At 36.8% G+C, this 17,307-nt stretch overlaps 1 protein-coding gene across 2 annotated transcripts; it reads left to right on the plus strand.

The window, feature by feature from the left end:
- The first annotated feature begins 1,272 nt into the window (after positions 1-1,272).
- On the plus strand, positions 1,273-16,248 carry LOC114318744 (V-type proton ATPase subunit D). 2 transcript variants are annotated; one of them, XM_028265691.2, is made up of 3 exons: positions 1,502-1,682; positions 4,706-4,921; positions 15,266-16,248. In XM_028265691.2, the coding sequence occupies exons 2-3, from the start codon at positions 4,833-4,835 to the stop codon at positions 16,068-16,070; spliced, it is 894 nt and encodes a 297-aa protein (XP_028121492.2). In that variant the 5' UTR covers positions 1,502-1,682; positions 4,706-4,832; the 3' UTR covers positions 16,071-16,248. The 2 variants fall into 2 exon arrangements, with proteins under 2 accessions (XP_028121502.1, XP_028121492.2); XM_028265701.2 differs by lacking the exon at positions 4,706-4,921 and having other exon boundaries at positions 1,273-1,682.
- The last annotated feature ends 1,059 nt before the right edge of the window (positions 16,249-17,307 follow it).

The raw sequence follows: 17,307 nt of genomic DNA on the forward strand, positions 1-17,307 counted from the left end.
GGCCACGACCTACTTCTGTGACAGAGGTACGCAGCTTTCTAGGACTTGCTGGATATTACAGACAGTTTGTGAAAGGATACTCCTGTATTGCTTTGCCACTTACCAATCTCACCAGGAAAGGGGTAAAGTTTGAGTGGAATGATGATTGTGAGCGTAGCTTCCAAGAGTTTAAACAGAGGTTGACATCAACTTCAATCCTTGCCTTACCTATAGATGGAGGTGGTTTTGTGATCTATAGTGATGCTTCACGCCAGGGTTTATGATGTGTGCTCATGCAGCATGGGAAAATATAATAATTGTACCATAAAAAAAAAGTTAACTTCCCAAAAAGAACCATTATTTGGGAACGGAGGGAGTATTAAGTAATAAATGAAGGGTTTGATCTAATTAATCCCTCATTTTTATTTTGAGCATGATGGGGCCATTTATGAGGGGGGTCCATGCTGTTACCATGCACACCAGCACTTGAGATCATTATTAATAGAGAGAGATCCAAATTTACATCTCCAAAACCATTACTGACGGTGTCGTACGAACTATGATCTCCTTCTTCTTTTTCTTCTCTGAAGCTCATCCTCCTCCAACGACACCCCTATTCTAGCAAACACCGACTAGGTTTGAATCCTTCTCGATCTGAAACTTGTCTTCGATTCGCCATGCTCTTTATTTTTCTTCAATCGTCAATTTCGTGTTATATACTCTCCAAGTATTGTTTTTCTAGGGTTTTCAGTTCAAGTTAAATCTCAATGAGTTGTGTTTAGAAGAAAGATCAGTATAGAGACAAAGTGCATTTGGATTGAAAGGAATGTTGAGAGAAGAAAAGAAATCGAGAGAAAGAGATTACTCTATATTCGGGCTCTGTTTTTCAATACGATTTAGATCACTGGGTTATATGCATTTTGATTAGTTTTGTTTCAATAAGAAAATAGTAAACATTATGTGGTGGTGATTAGTTTGCAACCAAAAACAAAAGGTCTTTAGAGATAAATAGAGCAAATTAGCAAAGTTAAACAAGGAAAATAGTGGATGTGGATGAGGATGAGACATAAGCCTTGCAATTTTCTAGTTTATGCTTGGGTGATAGATTTCAAATTAAGAGATTTGGGGTTAACATTTTATTAAGTTATAGGAGATTAAGCTATTTTAATAAGCGGGTTGAAAACTAAGAGAAAGATAAATGGGCAAATTATACTGACGGTCCCTATAGTTTGGGACTCGCGTCAAAATCAAATGAAATCACATTAAACAATGTATTTTTTCAACTCTGACAGGGTTGCTGAGCGGGTGAGGGTTGTAGGACTGGCGCATCAGCGTGGGCGGTGATTTGGAAAAGCCCAACCCGCCTATTCAACCGGGCCGACCTGACCCGACCCGCAATTGCTTTTATTATTATTTTTTTCTTTCTGCTACTGGTACAGTGGTATATACGTACACCCAAGTCACTTACACCAAGTTACTTACATTACAACCGTTAGATTACATCTATAATACCAATTGTACATATACTCACACACACACCATCAATTTTCAATTAACCCCAATTCGCACCTCAACGTCTCATCTCATCTCATCTCATTCATCTACGCTGCTCTCTGCTTTGCTCCTCCTCGATACGTTGCCGATCGTCACCGCCGTTAGCCTTTCAGCCGCTGCTCGCCACTCACCGCCGCTGCTCTCTACAGGTGCGTGGCTCTTTTCTCTCTGTTTCTCTCCCTCTCTCTCTCTCTCTCTCTCTCTCTGTGCTGAGATTCATCAATGTCTATCTCTATAAAATAATTTTGCTGAAATGTTTTCCTACTGCAAACAAGCAAAAGTAAAAAACTTGGAATCAAACTTTTAAAGAAGCTTGGTGAAAGAAAAAATTGACAGTTTGTTGAAGAAAAATTTCAAAAGTTTGGCTGAGGATCCACGAAGGAGAGGCTTGTTTGTTCATTTGTGTCTTATTGCTTTTGTTAGTTCTCTTGAATTATGTGTATCCTAGCCTTGAAAATATATATATATATATATATATATACATATATATATATCAGTTTCCATATATTTTAACTTTTAAGAACTTTTTTTAAAACTATGTTGGATGTTGGACGATGTTATTTTTTTTTTTTAGTATTTATTGCCTTATTAAATTGTTGTTGTATAATTTGTTTGGATTGTTGGATTTTTAGTTTATTAGTTTGTCAATGTTTAATGTTAGATTAGAGGAATGAACATCTTTTTTAATTTTGACTATTTTAGTTTATTTATAAATTAGATTTTTTCTACTTTTTGATTCAAGCTTTGTGATTTGAATTATATTTTTTTATAAACCGCCAATCCGTCAGAACCACCAAGTCGAAACCACCATTATTTGCCAACCGAACAGTCGATTTTTGATAAGAACAATGGCAATTTTTAATGACACTTTTATCAATACACCACCCGTAGTATGATTTCAATTTTTCTCTTAGGGCCCGTTTGTTTTGGGGTTAAGTAGATGGGAGGGGATTAGGATGGTGGAGGTGTTATTTAGTGTTGTGTTTGTTTGTAGAGTTGGGGAGGGGATTAAGACGGTGGAGGTGACATAGATGGAGGTTGGGGAGGGGACTGAGATGGAGGTTGGAAAGATGGTATTAGAAAAATAGTGAGGGGATTAGAAATTTTTTTATTTTTTTTATTTTTTATATATTGGGAATATTTTTATAAATATTAATGTTTAATTTTTTATATTTTTTTATTTGTTTTATTATTTTATATAAAAATAATTTAACAATTCCTACACTAACAACTATCATTAAAACAAACACAATTTTACTTAATCCCCTCACTATTAATTCCCTCACTATGAATCCCTTCCATTTTACTTCTGAAAACAAACGGGACCTTAAACCTCACCGCGCACACCCCTACTGAGGATTATCTTGAATGAAAAAGTCAACATGTTGGTTCTCTAAGAAAACCAGGGAAATTGATGGGGAAAAAAAAGTGACATTGATGAGACCTGATTCTTTTTTGCCCACCTTTTGCAGAACTATGACAAGGGGTCATCGTGCTAGATTGTTTCTTAAGGAAAATATACACTTGTTGCGTTGAAGCCCATTTTAGTGGCTCTGACGTGGTTGATAGAAATATTTTAGAATCCATTCAGTTATCTTGATTGGTTTTGTTGTTAATGCTAGTTGGCAAAATGTTACTGTAATACACTCTCGCTAGTTGGTTTTGTTGTTGGAAAATTGTACACTACTTTCCTTTTTTAGATTAGAATGTGTTATATTGCTTTAGACCATTGAATATGAAAGGATAATTCATTCTCAAACAAAATTGGGAGGCTTTTTACTATATCGGAATGTTTGGAAAGAGTAATTGAAGTAACCAAGAAGAAACAAAGAGGTTATGGAAAATTTAATATTAATATTAATGTTATCGCTATCGCTATCTAGACTACACAAGGGGAACTATTAACAAAATGATAAAAAAAAAAAAAAAAAGACTTGTTGAGCCAGTGGAAGAGGGAAGATTGTAATTTGATATGGTTTTTGGATTCTTCTAGATTTTTTTTTTTTTTTTTTTTCCATTCCTTTAGATTTGTAGAAAAGGGTAAATTTTTGCACTACTACAAAATTGGTTAAGCATCCTTGTCAAAAAAAAAAAAAAAAAATGAAGAAGAAAGAAAAGTGGTAAACATAGGTTAGGAATCACTTTTAACTGTATTACGAGAATCACTCTCCTAGAACACCGATCATTTTCTAGTTAGATTAAAGTATATAGATTGTGAAATCTTGTTCAAGATCAAAGGGTTTTGAATGTATGTAGATTTTTCTCCAATCTTGTGCAATTGATGTTACTATCCTTTAAGAATATTGGAGAAGATAAAGTTGTGGTTGATAACCAACTGAGCCTAGTCTAATTCGCCAAAATCCTTGCACCTGATTAAGAGGTCAAGGGTTTGAGTCTTGTCAAATGCAAGACTCTCCCCTACTCATTTCTAACCATTCAATAGTGCCCTGGAGACACGGTCGAAGCACGCCCGCCCCGTGTGCTTCTTTCACAACATGCTCTGGTCCGGGTGTCTTCCGGTGATCTTCTAGCCTTAGAAGTCGTGTCTGTTCTGGACATCTGCAGCGTCCTCCCACGCCTTTCTTTTATTTAAAATATGGGAAAAACTGAAGGAAAAGACCTACCCATTTGATGACTTTCGTGGTTGCCCTCACTGAACCGACTTGAATTTGAACTATGATTCAGGTCAAGTCTTACCGAAATCGGATTTCCTTTTTGTGCCATATGCGCTTAGACTTTACTTTTTCCCCATTTTTCTTCCCAGCCCAATATTTTTTCTCGAAGGCCTTCATTTCCCCTTTGTCACATGTAAGACACATTTTTGTTGGGTAGAAATGATTTTTAAAAATTAAAAAAAAAAAATTGACATTTATTTTTGTCAAACTAGTTTATATTTTATCAAATTGATAACTTTGCCCTTTAAATTGAACGACAATGTCTTTAATTCTCCTTATTTGAACAAGATTCAAAATTCATGGTCAAATGTAACACAATTGAAAAGTCAGGGACCAAAGTGACACAAGTCCCGAACTATATGGACTGTTAGCGTTATTCACTCAAATTTTAAAGTTGAAAGAGTCAATATGCACGAGTTTATGAATGACAGGGATAAAATAGTATTAAGTAATAATTGAAGGGTTTGATGTAATTAATCCTTTATTTTTATTTTCAGCATGATGGGGTCATTTATGGTAGGGGTCCATGCTGTTATCATGTACACCAACACTTGAGATCATTATTAGTAGAGCGAGACCCAAATTTACATCTCCAAAACCGTTATTGACGGTGTTGTATGAACCATGATCTCGTTCTTCCTTTTCTTTTCCAAAGCTCCTCCTCCTCCTCCTCCGGCGGTGGCGACACCCCTGTTCCGGCAAGCAACGACTAGGTTTGAATCCTTCTTGATCTGAAACTTGTCTTCGATTCGCCGTGCTCTTTATTTTTCTTCAATCGTCAATTTCATGTTAAATATTCTCCAAGTATTGTTTTTCTAGGATTTTTCGTTCAAGTTAGATCTCACTAAGTTGTCTTTCGAAGAAAGATCGCTATAGAGACAAAGTGTGTTTGGATTGAAAGGAATGTTGAGAGAAGAAAAGAAATCGAGAGAAAGAGATCTCTTAGTATTTGGGCTCTGTTTTTCAATACGATTTAGATCATTGGGTTATATGCATTTTGATTAGTTTTGTTTCAATAAGAAAACAGCAAACATTATGTGTTGATGGTTAGTTTGCAGCCCCCCCCCCCCCCCAAAAATAAAAGTTTCTTTAGAGATCAATGAAGCAAATTAGCAAAGTTAAACAAGGAAATAGTGGATGTGGATGTGGATGTGGATGTGGATGAGGCATAAGCCTTGCAATTTTCTAGTTTATGTTTGCATGATAGATTTCAAATTAAGAGATTTGAGGTTAAAATTTTATTAAATTATAGGAGATTGAGCTATTTTAATAAGAGGGTTGAAAACTAAGAGGAAGATAAATTAAAGATAGAAAGAGAATTTTTTTATTTGGATTGTTGTAGAACTACAACCCTTAGTGTGAAGGATTTCAAATAACTCGTTTTACATTGTTATTTCAAATCTATTATGACAAAGCTTGCAAATTCAATCTTGAAATCCATATCTGAACTATCAAATCAAAATTGGATCTATTTAAGTGTGTTTGGGGTTACATTGTCTAGAGGTGAGCCTCGAAGCAAAATGCTAAAATTATGTAGCTTCTCTTTTGAGACATGTAAAGTATTCATTCCTTTTTTCTAGTTCAATGTGGGCCTGAGGATTATTGATGTCGGCCGAGACCTACAACGAAGGCATTAGGATAGGATAGTTGTTGGGATGCCACTCGATCAAGGGGTAGTGGATGCCACTCGACGTGACCAAGCCACACACTTGGTAGAAGGAGGAATCACTCACTCCAAGCAAGACACACTTATGAATAATCTTAATTAACTCAATCTGCCTTCTCATCTCATTTCTTCATATATTTATAGGCACTACAAAATGACTCATTAAGACTGCTATTAAATACTAAAACAACTTTCAAAGTCTTGAATAGACACTAATACTTTGACTAGGAACCAATAGAGACACTTTAGAAAAAAGAAAAAAAAAAAAAATTATTTTACTTAATTATTAATTAACTTAAAAGGCTGATGTCAATTATACTCCTGCATCATTCTCCCTATCTTCAAAAGAGCTCGTCCTCAAGTTTGAAGTCAAATCATTCCAAAGCATCTGATCCAACTTTCTGAGTTCTTCGCTAGAAATCCATGCATCTTCAGAACTTGGTTTTCCTTGCCAATGCACTAAGAACTGAGTATCCGTACCACAGCGAGTAGTAATAGATCCCACATCCAATACATCAATGGATTCTCTTTGAGGGTTAGGAAGATTAATCTGGATATCTCCCTGCTTCAAAACAACTTTTCCCTCATCTCCATGGTAAAGATAAAGGTCACTAACATTGAAAGTTGAACTGATAGCTAAGTCATTTGGTAACTCAATATGATAAGCATTCTGTCCAAGTTTTTTTAGCACTCGGCAAGGGCCGAATTTCCTTTGTTTGAGCTTGTTGTATGTACCTGCACGAAACCTTCCTTTGCACAAGTATACCATAACAAGATCGCTTTCTTTAAATTCGGTATTCCTTCTGTGAATATCTGCGTTGGATTTGTAGTTTTGAGAAGATTGCTTCAGTTGTTCTCGAACTTGATCATGGACCATCTTTATATGAGCAGCAAATTCTTCAGCTTCCATACTAACTCTTTCTTGATTTGGTAGAGGTAGGAGATCTAACACATGATTAGGATTTCTACCATAAACAATTTCAAATGGAGTCTGCTTTGTAGAGCGATTAAAGGAGCTGTTGTAGGCAAACTCAGCTTGTGAAATAACTCGATCCCACTGCTTAGGATGTTCCCCTACTAAACTTCGTAGCAAGTTGCCAAGAGACCTGTTCACAACTTCTGTTTAACCATCTGTTTGAGGATGGCAAGCACTAGAGAATTGTAATTGAGTTCCCAAAAGCTTCCACAAGGTCCTCCAAAAATGGCTAACAAACTTGACATCTCGATCAGATGTGATTGTCTTTGGAACACCATGCAAACGGACAATTTCTTTGAAAAACAATAAAGCAACTTGAGAGGCATCAGTGAAATTCTTGCAAGGAAGGAAATGAGCCATCTTCGAGAATCGGTCAACCACCACGAAGATACAATCAAACCCCTATCGTGTTCTTGGCAAACCAAGAACAAAATCCATAGATAGGTCCTCCCAAGATACATTTGGAATGGGTAGGGGCTGATACAAACCAATATTTTGGACACCTCCCTTGGCCTTCTGACAAACCAAGCACCTTTGAACAAAGCGAGCAACATTGCGCTTTATGCTTGACCAAAAATACCTTTGTCGAGCAAGAGCTTCAGCTTTGTCTCGCCCAAAATGTCCACCAAGTCCCCCACTATGTAACTTCTGCATAACTAACTGCCTTAGTGAACCTTCAAGTAGGCATAGTTGATTTCCTTTAAAAAGATAGCCATTCATCAGCGTGTAGTCTCTTCCTTTTGCATTTTCCAAATCAGTCAACACTTTGGAAAAGATAGGATCACTAGCATAATTCTCAGGCGAAAGATCAAAGCCAGTGATTTCACAAGAAAGAGTAGTCAATAGGCTGTGTTTCCGACTTAATGCGTCAGCTACTTTGTTGGGCACACCTGATTTGTGTTGAAGAACAAAAGAGAATTTCTCCAAATAAGATACGCAACCAGCATGTCTTGAATTTAGTTTCCTTTGCCCCTTAAGAAATCTCAATGCTTCATGGTCACGATAGAGAATGAATTCCACACCAATCCGATAATGCTTCCAATGTCAAAGGGCTTGAACAACAACATATAACTTTTTGTTATAAGTAGAATACTTCAGCTTTGCATCACCGAGTTTCTCACTAAAATAAGCAATTGACCACCCTTCTTGCATAAGGACAGCACCTATGCCAACATTAGATGCATCACTCCACTTGAAATGCCTCAGAGAAATCTGGTAGCGCATGTACAGGAACTTCTGAAAGTTTGGTTTTTAACTGTTGAAAACTATTTTCAGCTCTTTCAGTCCACTGGAAGTCTTGCTTTCAAAACATCAAGCACTGGGGCTATAATGGTACTGAAATTCTTAATGAAACGACGGTAGAATGAAGCCAAACCATGAAAACTCCTCAAATCAGTATGGCTTTTAGGAGTTGGCCAATCGAGGATTGCTCGCACCTTCTCGCTATCCATATGTATGCTTTCTGCACTCACAACATAACCTAAAAAGACAATGCGATTAGCCATGAAAGAGCACTTTTTTAGATTGACATAGAGCTGATTATCATGGAGCACTGTAAACACATTAGCCAAATGTTCCAAGTGCTGAATCTTATCTCTGCTGTAAATCAAAATGTCATCAAAATAAACCACGACACATTTTCCCATAAATGGCTTCAAAGCTTGGGTCATAAGCCTCATGAAAGTACTCAAGGCATTGGACAACCCAAATGGCATAACAAGCCATTCATAAAGCTCATCTTTGGTTTTAAATGCTGTTTTCCATTCATCACCTTCTTTTATTCTGATTTGATGATAACCACTTCAAAGGTCAATTTTGTAGAAGGTTTTAGAGCCAGCTAATTCATCAAGCATATCATCGAGCCGAGGAATGTTAAACCTATATTTAATTGTGATTTTATTAACAACTCTACTATCAACACACATCCTCCAAGTTCCATCCTTTTTAGGAGTCAAAAGGGCTGGAACGGCACATTGACTAAGGGACTCCCGAATCTGTCCCTTTGTCAACAAATCCTCAACTCGTCTTTTCATTCAGCATGTTCACTAGGGGACATACGATAATGAGGTAAATTAGGAAGGATTGCAGCTGGAACAAAATCAATTTGGTGTTGGATGTCTCGAAGTGGAGGTAAACCAGCTGGAAGTTCATCTGGAGCTAAGCCTTTGAACCTTTGAAACAACTTCTCAACCTCATCTGGAACCTCAAGAACTTCTCCTTGAACATTTGCCACAGCGATCAAAGCATAAGCTATCCCATCTTCTTTATAAGTTTGTTTGAACTCTTTGTAAGGCAGCAAACTAACTTAATTGGTAGACTGTACGATGGTAGGAACATCTTTCAATGGGTTTAACACATACTTCACACCATTTTTAACCAAAGTGTAAGTTTTTTTCCTTCCATCGTGCTAAACATACCTTTCAAATTGTCACGGTCTGCCAAGGAGTAAATGACAAACATCCATGGGAAGAACATCAAAATAAATTTCATCTTCATACTTGCCAATAGAAAATTTGATGCGACTTCGCTGATTGACCATGACCTCTCCTCCTTTCTTGAGCCAGGATACTTTGTATGGCTTTGGATGACGCTCACTAGCTAGCTGCAACTTGTCAATCATGATTTGTGACACCATGTTCTCACAGCTTCCAGAATCAATCATTAAAACACACTTCATAAGAGTTGCAATAGATTCTGAAAATATTATGCTTCAGTCACTGATCAGCCTCTTGCGCTATCATGAAACATCGGATAACAAGGCTTTCAGCATCAAAATTTGGATCGCAATGCTACTCTTCAAGACCTTCTGGTTCATAATCATAAACTGGTTCTTTCTTCTCTTCTTGTTCCTCTTCCATTAGTTGCAATTCAGCCTTCTTTTTTGGACATTCATAAGATCTTTGTCCCGCTTCCCCACATCTAAAACACTTGAAGGAGGATGAAGCTCCCTTCCCGTGATCTTTTCCTTCCTCTTGTTGTGGTTGTGAATTCTTAGATGTAGAAGTACCAACTTTGCTATTCTTGTCCTTCACAATCTTTGAACTTTCTGGTTTTCGATATGAGCTCCACTTATGTTTCTCCTCTGCTTTCAAAGCCATTTGGTAAGCTTCTTCGAGAGAGCTAAGAGAATGCATCATGAGTTCTCCTTCGAGGTTGTATTTCAATCCGCTAACATACCGTGCCACAAGTTGATCATTTGTCTCATGCAGGTTGATGCGACTCAAAAGTTGGTAAAATTGCTCTGTATATTCAGCCACGGACTGATCAGATCACTGGTGTAGTTGACGGAGCTTTTGGTAGAGTGTTTGAGCATAACCCAAGGGCATAAATTTCTCATCAAGCTTTACTTTCATTTCTGCCCAAGTATTGACCCTTGGGATTCCCCTTTGATCCCTACTTCGCTGGTATTGCTGCCACCAAATCAGAGCATGACCCTTTAGTTTTGTGGCAGCAAATTGTACCTTCCTTTCATTTGAGAGTTCTTTCCAATCAAAAAAGGCTTCTAATGATGCAATCCAATCGCAATACGCATCTGCATTGAGCTTTCCTTCGAAATCTGGCACATGAACTTGAATAGTTCGACCAAACGATCCATAGACCATGGATTAACAAGGGCTGGTTCTGGAACAGCACTAGAAGTAGATGAATGTCCATCAAAATCAAGATCATCACAATAACCAGATCGCCTACTTCCTTCACGTTGACTTTGTTTTCCAGGGGTTGGAATTCGCTGGAGAAGTTCATTCATCATCTCTTGAAGTGCTTGATTAGATTGTCTCAACTCATTAAGTTCTGCGTGCACATCGCCATTATTGATGATGTTGTTTCGTTGTCGTCGTGGAGGCATGGTTGGTTGAAAGAAGAACAGGGGATGGAATATGAAGAGTTCAGTTAAAAAAAAAAAAAAATGACACCACAACGGGAAATTCCTACTTTGATACCCAATCTTATGCAGGCCGAGACCTAGAACTGCAACGAAGGAATTAGGATAGGATAGTTGTCGGGATGCCACTTGACGCGACCAAGCCATAGGAGGAATCACTCACTCCAAGCAAGACACACTTGCAAATAATCTTAATCAACTCAATTTGCCTTCTTATCTCATTTCTTCATATATTTATAGGCACTACAAAATGACTCATTAAGACTCCTATTAAATACTAAACAACTTTCAAAGAGTCTTAAATAGACACTAATACTTTGACTAGGAACCAAAAGACACTTTAGAAAAAAAAACAAAACAAGATTTTACATAATTATTAATTAACTTGAAAGGCTGATGTCAATTATGCTCTTGCATCAATTATCTTGAACGAAAGGGTCACCATGGTGGTTCTCTAAGAAAACCAGGGAAATTGATGGAAAAAAAAGTGACATTGATGAGACCTGATTCTTTTTTGCCCACCTTTTGCAGAACTACGACAAGGGGTCATCGTGTTAGATTGGTTCTTATGGAAAATATACACATGTTGCTTTGAAGCCCATTTTAGTGGCTCTGGTGTGGTTGCTAGAGATATTTTAAAATCCATTTAGTTATCTTGATTGGTTTTGTTGTTAATGCTAGTTAGCAAAATGTTACTGTAATACACTCTCGCTAGTTGGTTTTGTTGTTGGAAAATTATACACTACTTTTTTTTTTTAGATTAGAATGTGTTATATTGCTTTAGACCATTGAATATCAAAGGATAATTCATTCTCAACACATTGATTTTGTGGAGGTAGGATATTGCTTTGGATGCATTTGATTTGTAGTTTTGAGAATATTGCTTCAGTTGCTCTCAAACTTGATCATGGACCATCTTTATATGAGCAGCAATTTGTATAGCTTCCATACTAACTCTCGCTTGATTTGGTAGAGGTAGGAGATCCAACACGTGATTAGGATTTCTGCCATAAACAATTTCAAATGGAGTGCTCTTTGTAAAATGATTAAAGGAGTTCTTGTAGGCAAACTTAGCTTGTGAAATAATGTTCCCCTACTAAACTTCGTAGCAAGTTGCCAAGAGACCTGTTCACAACTTCTGTTTGACCATCTGTTTGAGGATGGTAAGCACTAGAGAATTGTAATTGAGTTCCCAAAAGCTTCCACAAGGTCCTCCAAAAATGGCTAACAAACTTGACATCTCGATCAGATGTGATTGTCTTTGGAACACCATGCAAACGGACAATTTCTTTGAAAAACAATAAAGCAACTTGAGAGGCATTAGTGGAATTCTTGCAAGATAGGAAATGAGCCATCTTCGAGAATCGGTCAACCACCACAAAGATACAATCAAACCCCTGTTGTGTTCTTGGCAAACCAAGAACAAAATCCATAGATAGGTCTTTCCAAGATACATTTGGAATGGGTAGGGGCTGATACAAACCAATATTTTGGACACCTCCCTTGGCCTTCTGACAAACCAAACACCTTTGAACAAAGCGAGCAACATCACGCTTTATGCTTGACCAAAAATACCCTTTTTTGAACAAGAGCTTCAGTTTTGTCTTGCCCAAAATGTCCACCAAGTCTGCCACTATGCAACTCTTGCATAACTAACTGCCTTGGTGAACCTTCAGGTAGACATAGTTGATTCCCTTTATGAAGATAGCCATTTATCAGTGTGTAGTCTCTTCCTTTTGCATTTTCCAAATCATTCAACACTTTGGAAAAGATAGGATCACTAGCATAATTCTCAGGCAAAAGATCACTAAACTGACTTGAATCTGAACTACGATTCAGATAAAGTCTTACTGAAATCGGATTTCCTTTTCGTGCCATATGCGCTTAGACTTTACTTTTTCCCTTTTTTTTTTCCCAGTCCAATATTTGTTCTCGAAGATCTTCGTTTCCCCTTTGTCACATACAAAACTCATTTTTGGTGGGTAGAAATGATTTTTAAAAATTATAAAAAAAAAAATTGACATTTATTTTGGTCAAACCAATTTATATTTTATCAAATTGACGGTTTTGCCCTTTAAATTGAACAACAATGTCTTTAATTGTCTTTATTTAGAACGAGATTCAAAATTCATGGTCAAATGTAGCACAATTGAAAAGGTAGGGACTAAAGTGACACAAGTCCCAAATTGTTAAGACTGTTAGCATTTTTCACTCAAATTTTAAAGTTGAAAGAGTCAATATGCACAAGTTTATGAATGACAGGGATAAAATAGTATTCAGTAATAATTGATGGGTTTGATCTAATTAATCCTTTATTTTTATTTTCGGCATGATGGGGCCATTTATGGTGCGAGTCCATGTTATCATGTCCACCAGCACTTGAGATCATTATTAGTACAAAACCATTATTGATGGTGTCGTATGAACTATGATCTCCCTTCTTTTTATCTTCCGAAGCTCCTCCTTTGTCGGCAGTAGCAACACCCCCGTTCTGGCAAGCACCGACTAGGTTTGAATCCTTCTCAATCTAAAACTTGTCTTCGATTCGCCATGCTCTTTATTTTTCTTCAATCGTCAATTTTGTGTTATGTAACCTCAAGAGTGTTGCTTTTCTAGGGTTTTCAGTTCAAGTTAGATCTCATTGAGTTGTGTTTAGAAGAAAGATCGGTACAAAAAGTTCGTTTGGATTGAAAGGAATGTTGGGAGAAGAAAAGAAATCGAGAGAAAGAGATCTCTCGATATTTGGGCTATGTTTTTCAATACAATTTAGATCACTGGGTTATATGCGTTTTGATTAGTTTTGTTTCAATAAGAAAACAATAAACATTATGTGTTGATGATTAGTTTGCAACCACAAAGAAAAAAAATAAAAATAAAAGGTATTTAGAGATCAATGGAGCAAATTAGCAAAGTTAAACAAGCAAAATAGTGGATGTGGATGAGACATAAGCCTTGCAATTTTCTAGTTTATGTTTGGGAGATAGATTTCAAATTAAGAGATTTGAGGTTAAAATTTTATTAAATTATAGGAGATCAAGCTATTTTAATAAGCGGGTTGAAAACTAAGAGGAAGATAAATTAGAGATAAAAAGAGAATTTTTTTTATATTTGGATTGTTGTAGAACTACAACCCTTAGTGTGAAGGATTTCAAATAACTTGTTTTACATTGTTATTTCAAATCTATTATGACAAAGCTCGCAAATTCAATCTTGAAATCCATATCTAAACTATCAAATCAAAATTGGATCTATTTAAGTGTGTTAGGGGTTACATTGTCTAGAGGTGAGCCTTGAAGCAAAGTGCTAAAATTATGTAGACGTGTAAAGTATTCATTCCCTTTTTGTAGTTCAATGTGGGCCTGAGGATTATCTTGAACGAAAAAGTCAACATGGTTCTCTGAGAAAACCAGTGAAATTGATGGGGAAAAAAAAAAGTGACATTGATGAGACCTGTTTCTTTTTTGCCCACCTTTTGCATTGCAAAATTGCAGAACTACGACAAGGGGTCATCGTGCTAGATTGGTTCTTATGGAAAATATACACATGTTGCTTTGAAGCCCATTTTAGTGGCTCTGACGGGTTTGCTAGAGATACTTTAGAATCCATTTAGTTATCTTGATTGGTTTTTTTGTTAATGCTAGTTGGCAAAATGTTACTATAATACACTCTCGCTAGTTAGTTTTGTTATTGGAAAATTATACACTACTTTCTTTTTTTAGATTAGAATGTGTTATATTGCTTAGACCATTGAATATGAAAGGATAATTCATTCTCAAACAAAATTGGGATGCTTTTTACTGTATCGGAATGTCTGGAAAGAGTAATTGAAGTAACCAAGAAGAAACTTAGAGGTTATGGAAAATTTAATATTAATGTTATTGCTGCCCAGGCTACACAAGGGGAATTATTGACAAAATGATAAAAAAGAGACTTGTCGAGCCAGCTGAAGAGGGAAGATTGCAATTTGATATGGCTTTTGGATTCTCCTTCTAGATTTTTTTTTCCATTCCTTTAGATTTATAGCAAAGGGTAAATTTTTGCACTACTACAAAATTGGTTAAGCATCCTTGCCAAAAAAAAAAAGAAGAAGAATGAAAAGTGGTAAACACAGGTTAGGAATCACTTTTAACTGTATTACGAGAATCACTCTCCTAGAACACCCATCATTTTTTGGTTAGATTAAAGTATATAGATTGTGAAATCTTGCTGAAGATCCCAGAGTTTTGATTGTCTGCAGAATTTTCCCCAATCTTGTGCAATTGTTGTTACTATCCTTTAAGAATATTGGAGAAGATAAATGATTCAGAGAATTGGTTTTCTTCTTGTTGTGGTGGTTGATAACCAACTGGGGCTAGCCCAATTCACCAGAATCCTTGCACCTGATTAAGAGGTCAAGGGTGTGAGTCTTGTCTCATGCAAAACTATAATAAAGAGATGATTGTGTATAATTCTCCTTTGTAGTGAAAATTTTGTTGATATTGTAAATAATCTTTTTGTCTATAGATCTTGATGCATTACTTATATCTTTTCAGCTTTTCGATCTTTGACAAGATGTCCGGCCAAAGCCAGCGATTGAATGTCGTCCCAACAGTCACAATGCTGGGAGTTGTGAAAGCTCGCCTTGTCGGTGCCACAAGAGGCCATGCTCTTCTCAAAAAGAAGAGTGATGCTTTGACTGTGCAGTTCCGGCAGATTCTCAAGAAGATAGTCTCAACAAAAGAATCAATGGGAGAGGTCATGAAAACGTCCTCATTTGCCCTAACAGAAGCCAAATATGTTGCTGGCGAGAACATCAAGCACATTGTCCTTGAGAATGTCCAAAATGCATCCATCAAAGTTCGATCTCGCCAAGAGAATATTGCGGGTGTGAAGCTCCCAAAGTTTGAGTATTTCACTGAAGCCGAGACAAAGAATGACCTAACTGGATTGGCAAGAGGTGGCCAACAAGTTCAAGCTTGTCGCGCTGCGTATGTGAAATCCATTGAGGTTCTTGTCGAGCTTGCGTCTCTTCAGACATCGTTCTTGACACTTGATGTGGCGATCAAGACCACAAATCGTAGGGTCAATGCTTTGGAAAATGTTGTGAAACCGAGGCTAGAGAACACGATAACTTACATTAAGGGTGAACTTGATGAGCTCGAAAGAGAGGATTTCTTCAGGCTGAAGAAGATACAAGGTTACAAGAAGAGAGAGATTGAGAGACAGCTCGCTTCTGCTAAGCAGTTTTCAGAGGACCAGTTGGCGGGGAAAGTTTCTTTGCAGAGGGGGATTTCGGTTAATTCAGCGCATAACTTCTTGTCTGGTGGTATGCAGAAAGATGAGGACATTATTTTTTGATGTGGAGGTCAGTTTTGTTTATTTATTTTTACTTTAGTGTGTGTGGCTTTTTCTATGGTGCTTGTTTAATGCTTTGAAGAATTCCTATGATTTGTTAGATGGAGAAGATATTGTTCCTTGAATAAAAGTTTTATGTATTTTACTATTTATTGAATTAATTAATGACCAAACTTATCTTCGCGCCTTCTTTTTTTTTTTGGTCTGTATTTTGTTAACTATTACGAGTTGTTTTGTTTATGATATCTGATATTGTAATGCACAATTAATATGCATTAGTGGAAATTGGTGAACTTAAAGCAGATAGAAACCTATTCATGGACTTGGTTATTTTTCATGGCAATGGAGTTTCCGCTTTATTATTACCTAATCTCTTGTACGGATGACACTTGTCATCCTGCAAGGCACGAGGTTTCACATTACCTGCAACTAGTCTTTGGGACGTGATACGTGTCAAGAAGGCACGAGGTGGTGCATTACTTGCAATTAAGAGGCTGTTTGGAGTGTTCTAAATAAATGTGTTTTTTATTTTTTTAAGACTAAAAATAGAGGGAAAAAAACGATGGTTATTTGGGATAATTTTATCTTTTTACGAAAAAATATGTATTAAAATATTGTATAAAATAACAAAATTACAAAATTACCCCTATTCCTAGACTAGTGTAGCTGTGTTGACTTTCTCTCTCCTTTCATTTTTTTTTAATTATTTTTTTTAATGTAAGTGTGGCTTACATTGTGCCACGTTTTGCACTTTTATGAGAAATTGTGGCTACTGCGGCAGTGGCTGCACAGCCAGAATTGTTTTGAATTTTTTTTTTTTTTTTTGGGGGGACAGATTTCCCACCAAAAAATAGATGAATAGTATGATTTTTTTAATATTTTTTTAGTGATTTTTTTATATCATGCCAAACAAGCCTTACGTCTCTAGGACTTGACATGTAAGAACGAGATAACAACTAGTAGGTATCAAGCACGAGATGATAAGCAAGCGAAGGCACGAGGTGTCGAATTGCCAGCAACTAGTCTCTGTGACTGCGTGTCGAGAAGGTACACAGTGTCGCATTTCCTATAAGAATAAAGCTTTGGACCCCCAGTGGGGGTACTGGGGTCCTTTCCCATTGGTCCAAAAAAACAATTTTTTTTTTTTTTTTTTTTTTTTGAGTTTCCAGCCACCCCCAGGGCGACACGTGGCACTGGGGGGTCACTGGGGGTCACCCCAGCTGGGGGTCTGTAGCATTAC

This window comes from Camellia sinensis, chromosome 13, assembly GCF_055761805.1.
Source record: "Camellia sinensis isolate YWXY chromosome 13, ASM5576180v1, whole genome shotgun sequence".
In the NCBI taxonomy this organism is placed as follows: Eukaryota; Viridiplantae; Streptophyta; class Magnoliopsida; order Ericales; family Theaceae; genus Camellia; species Camellia sinensis.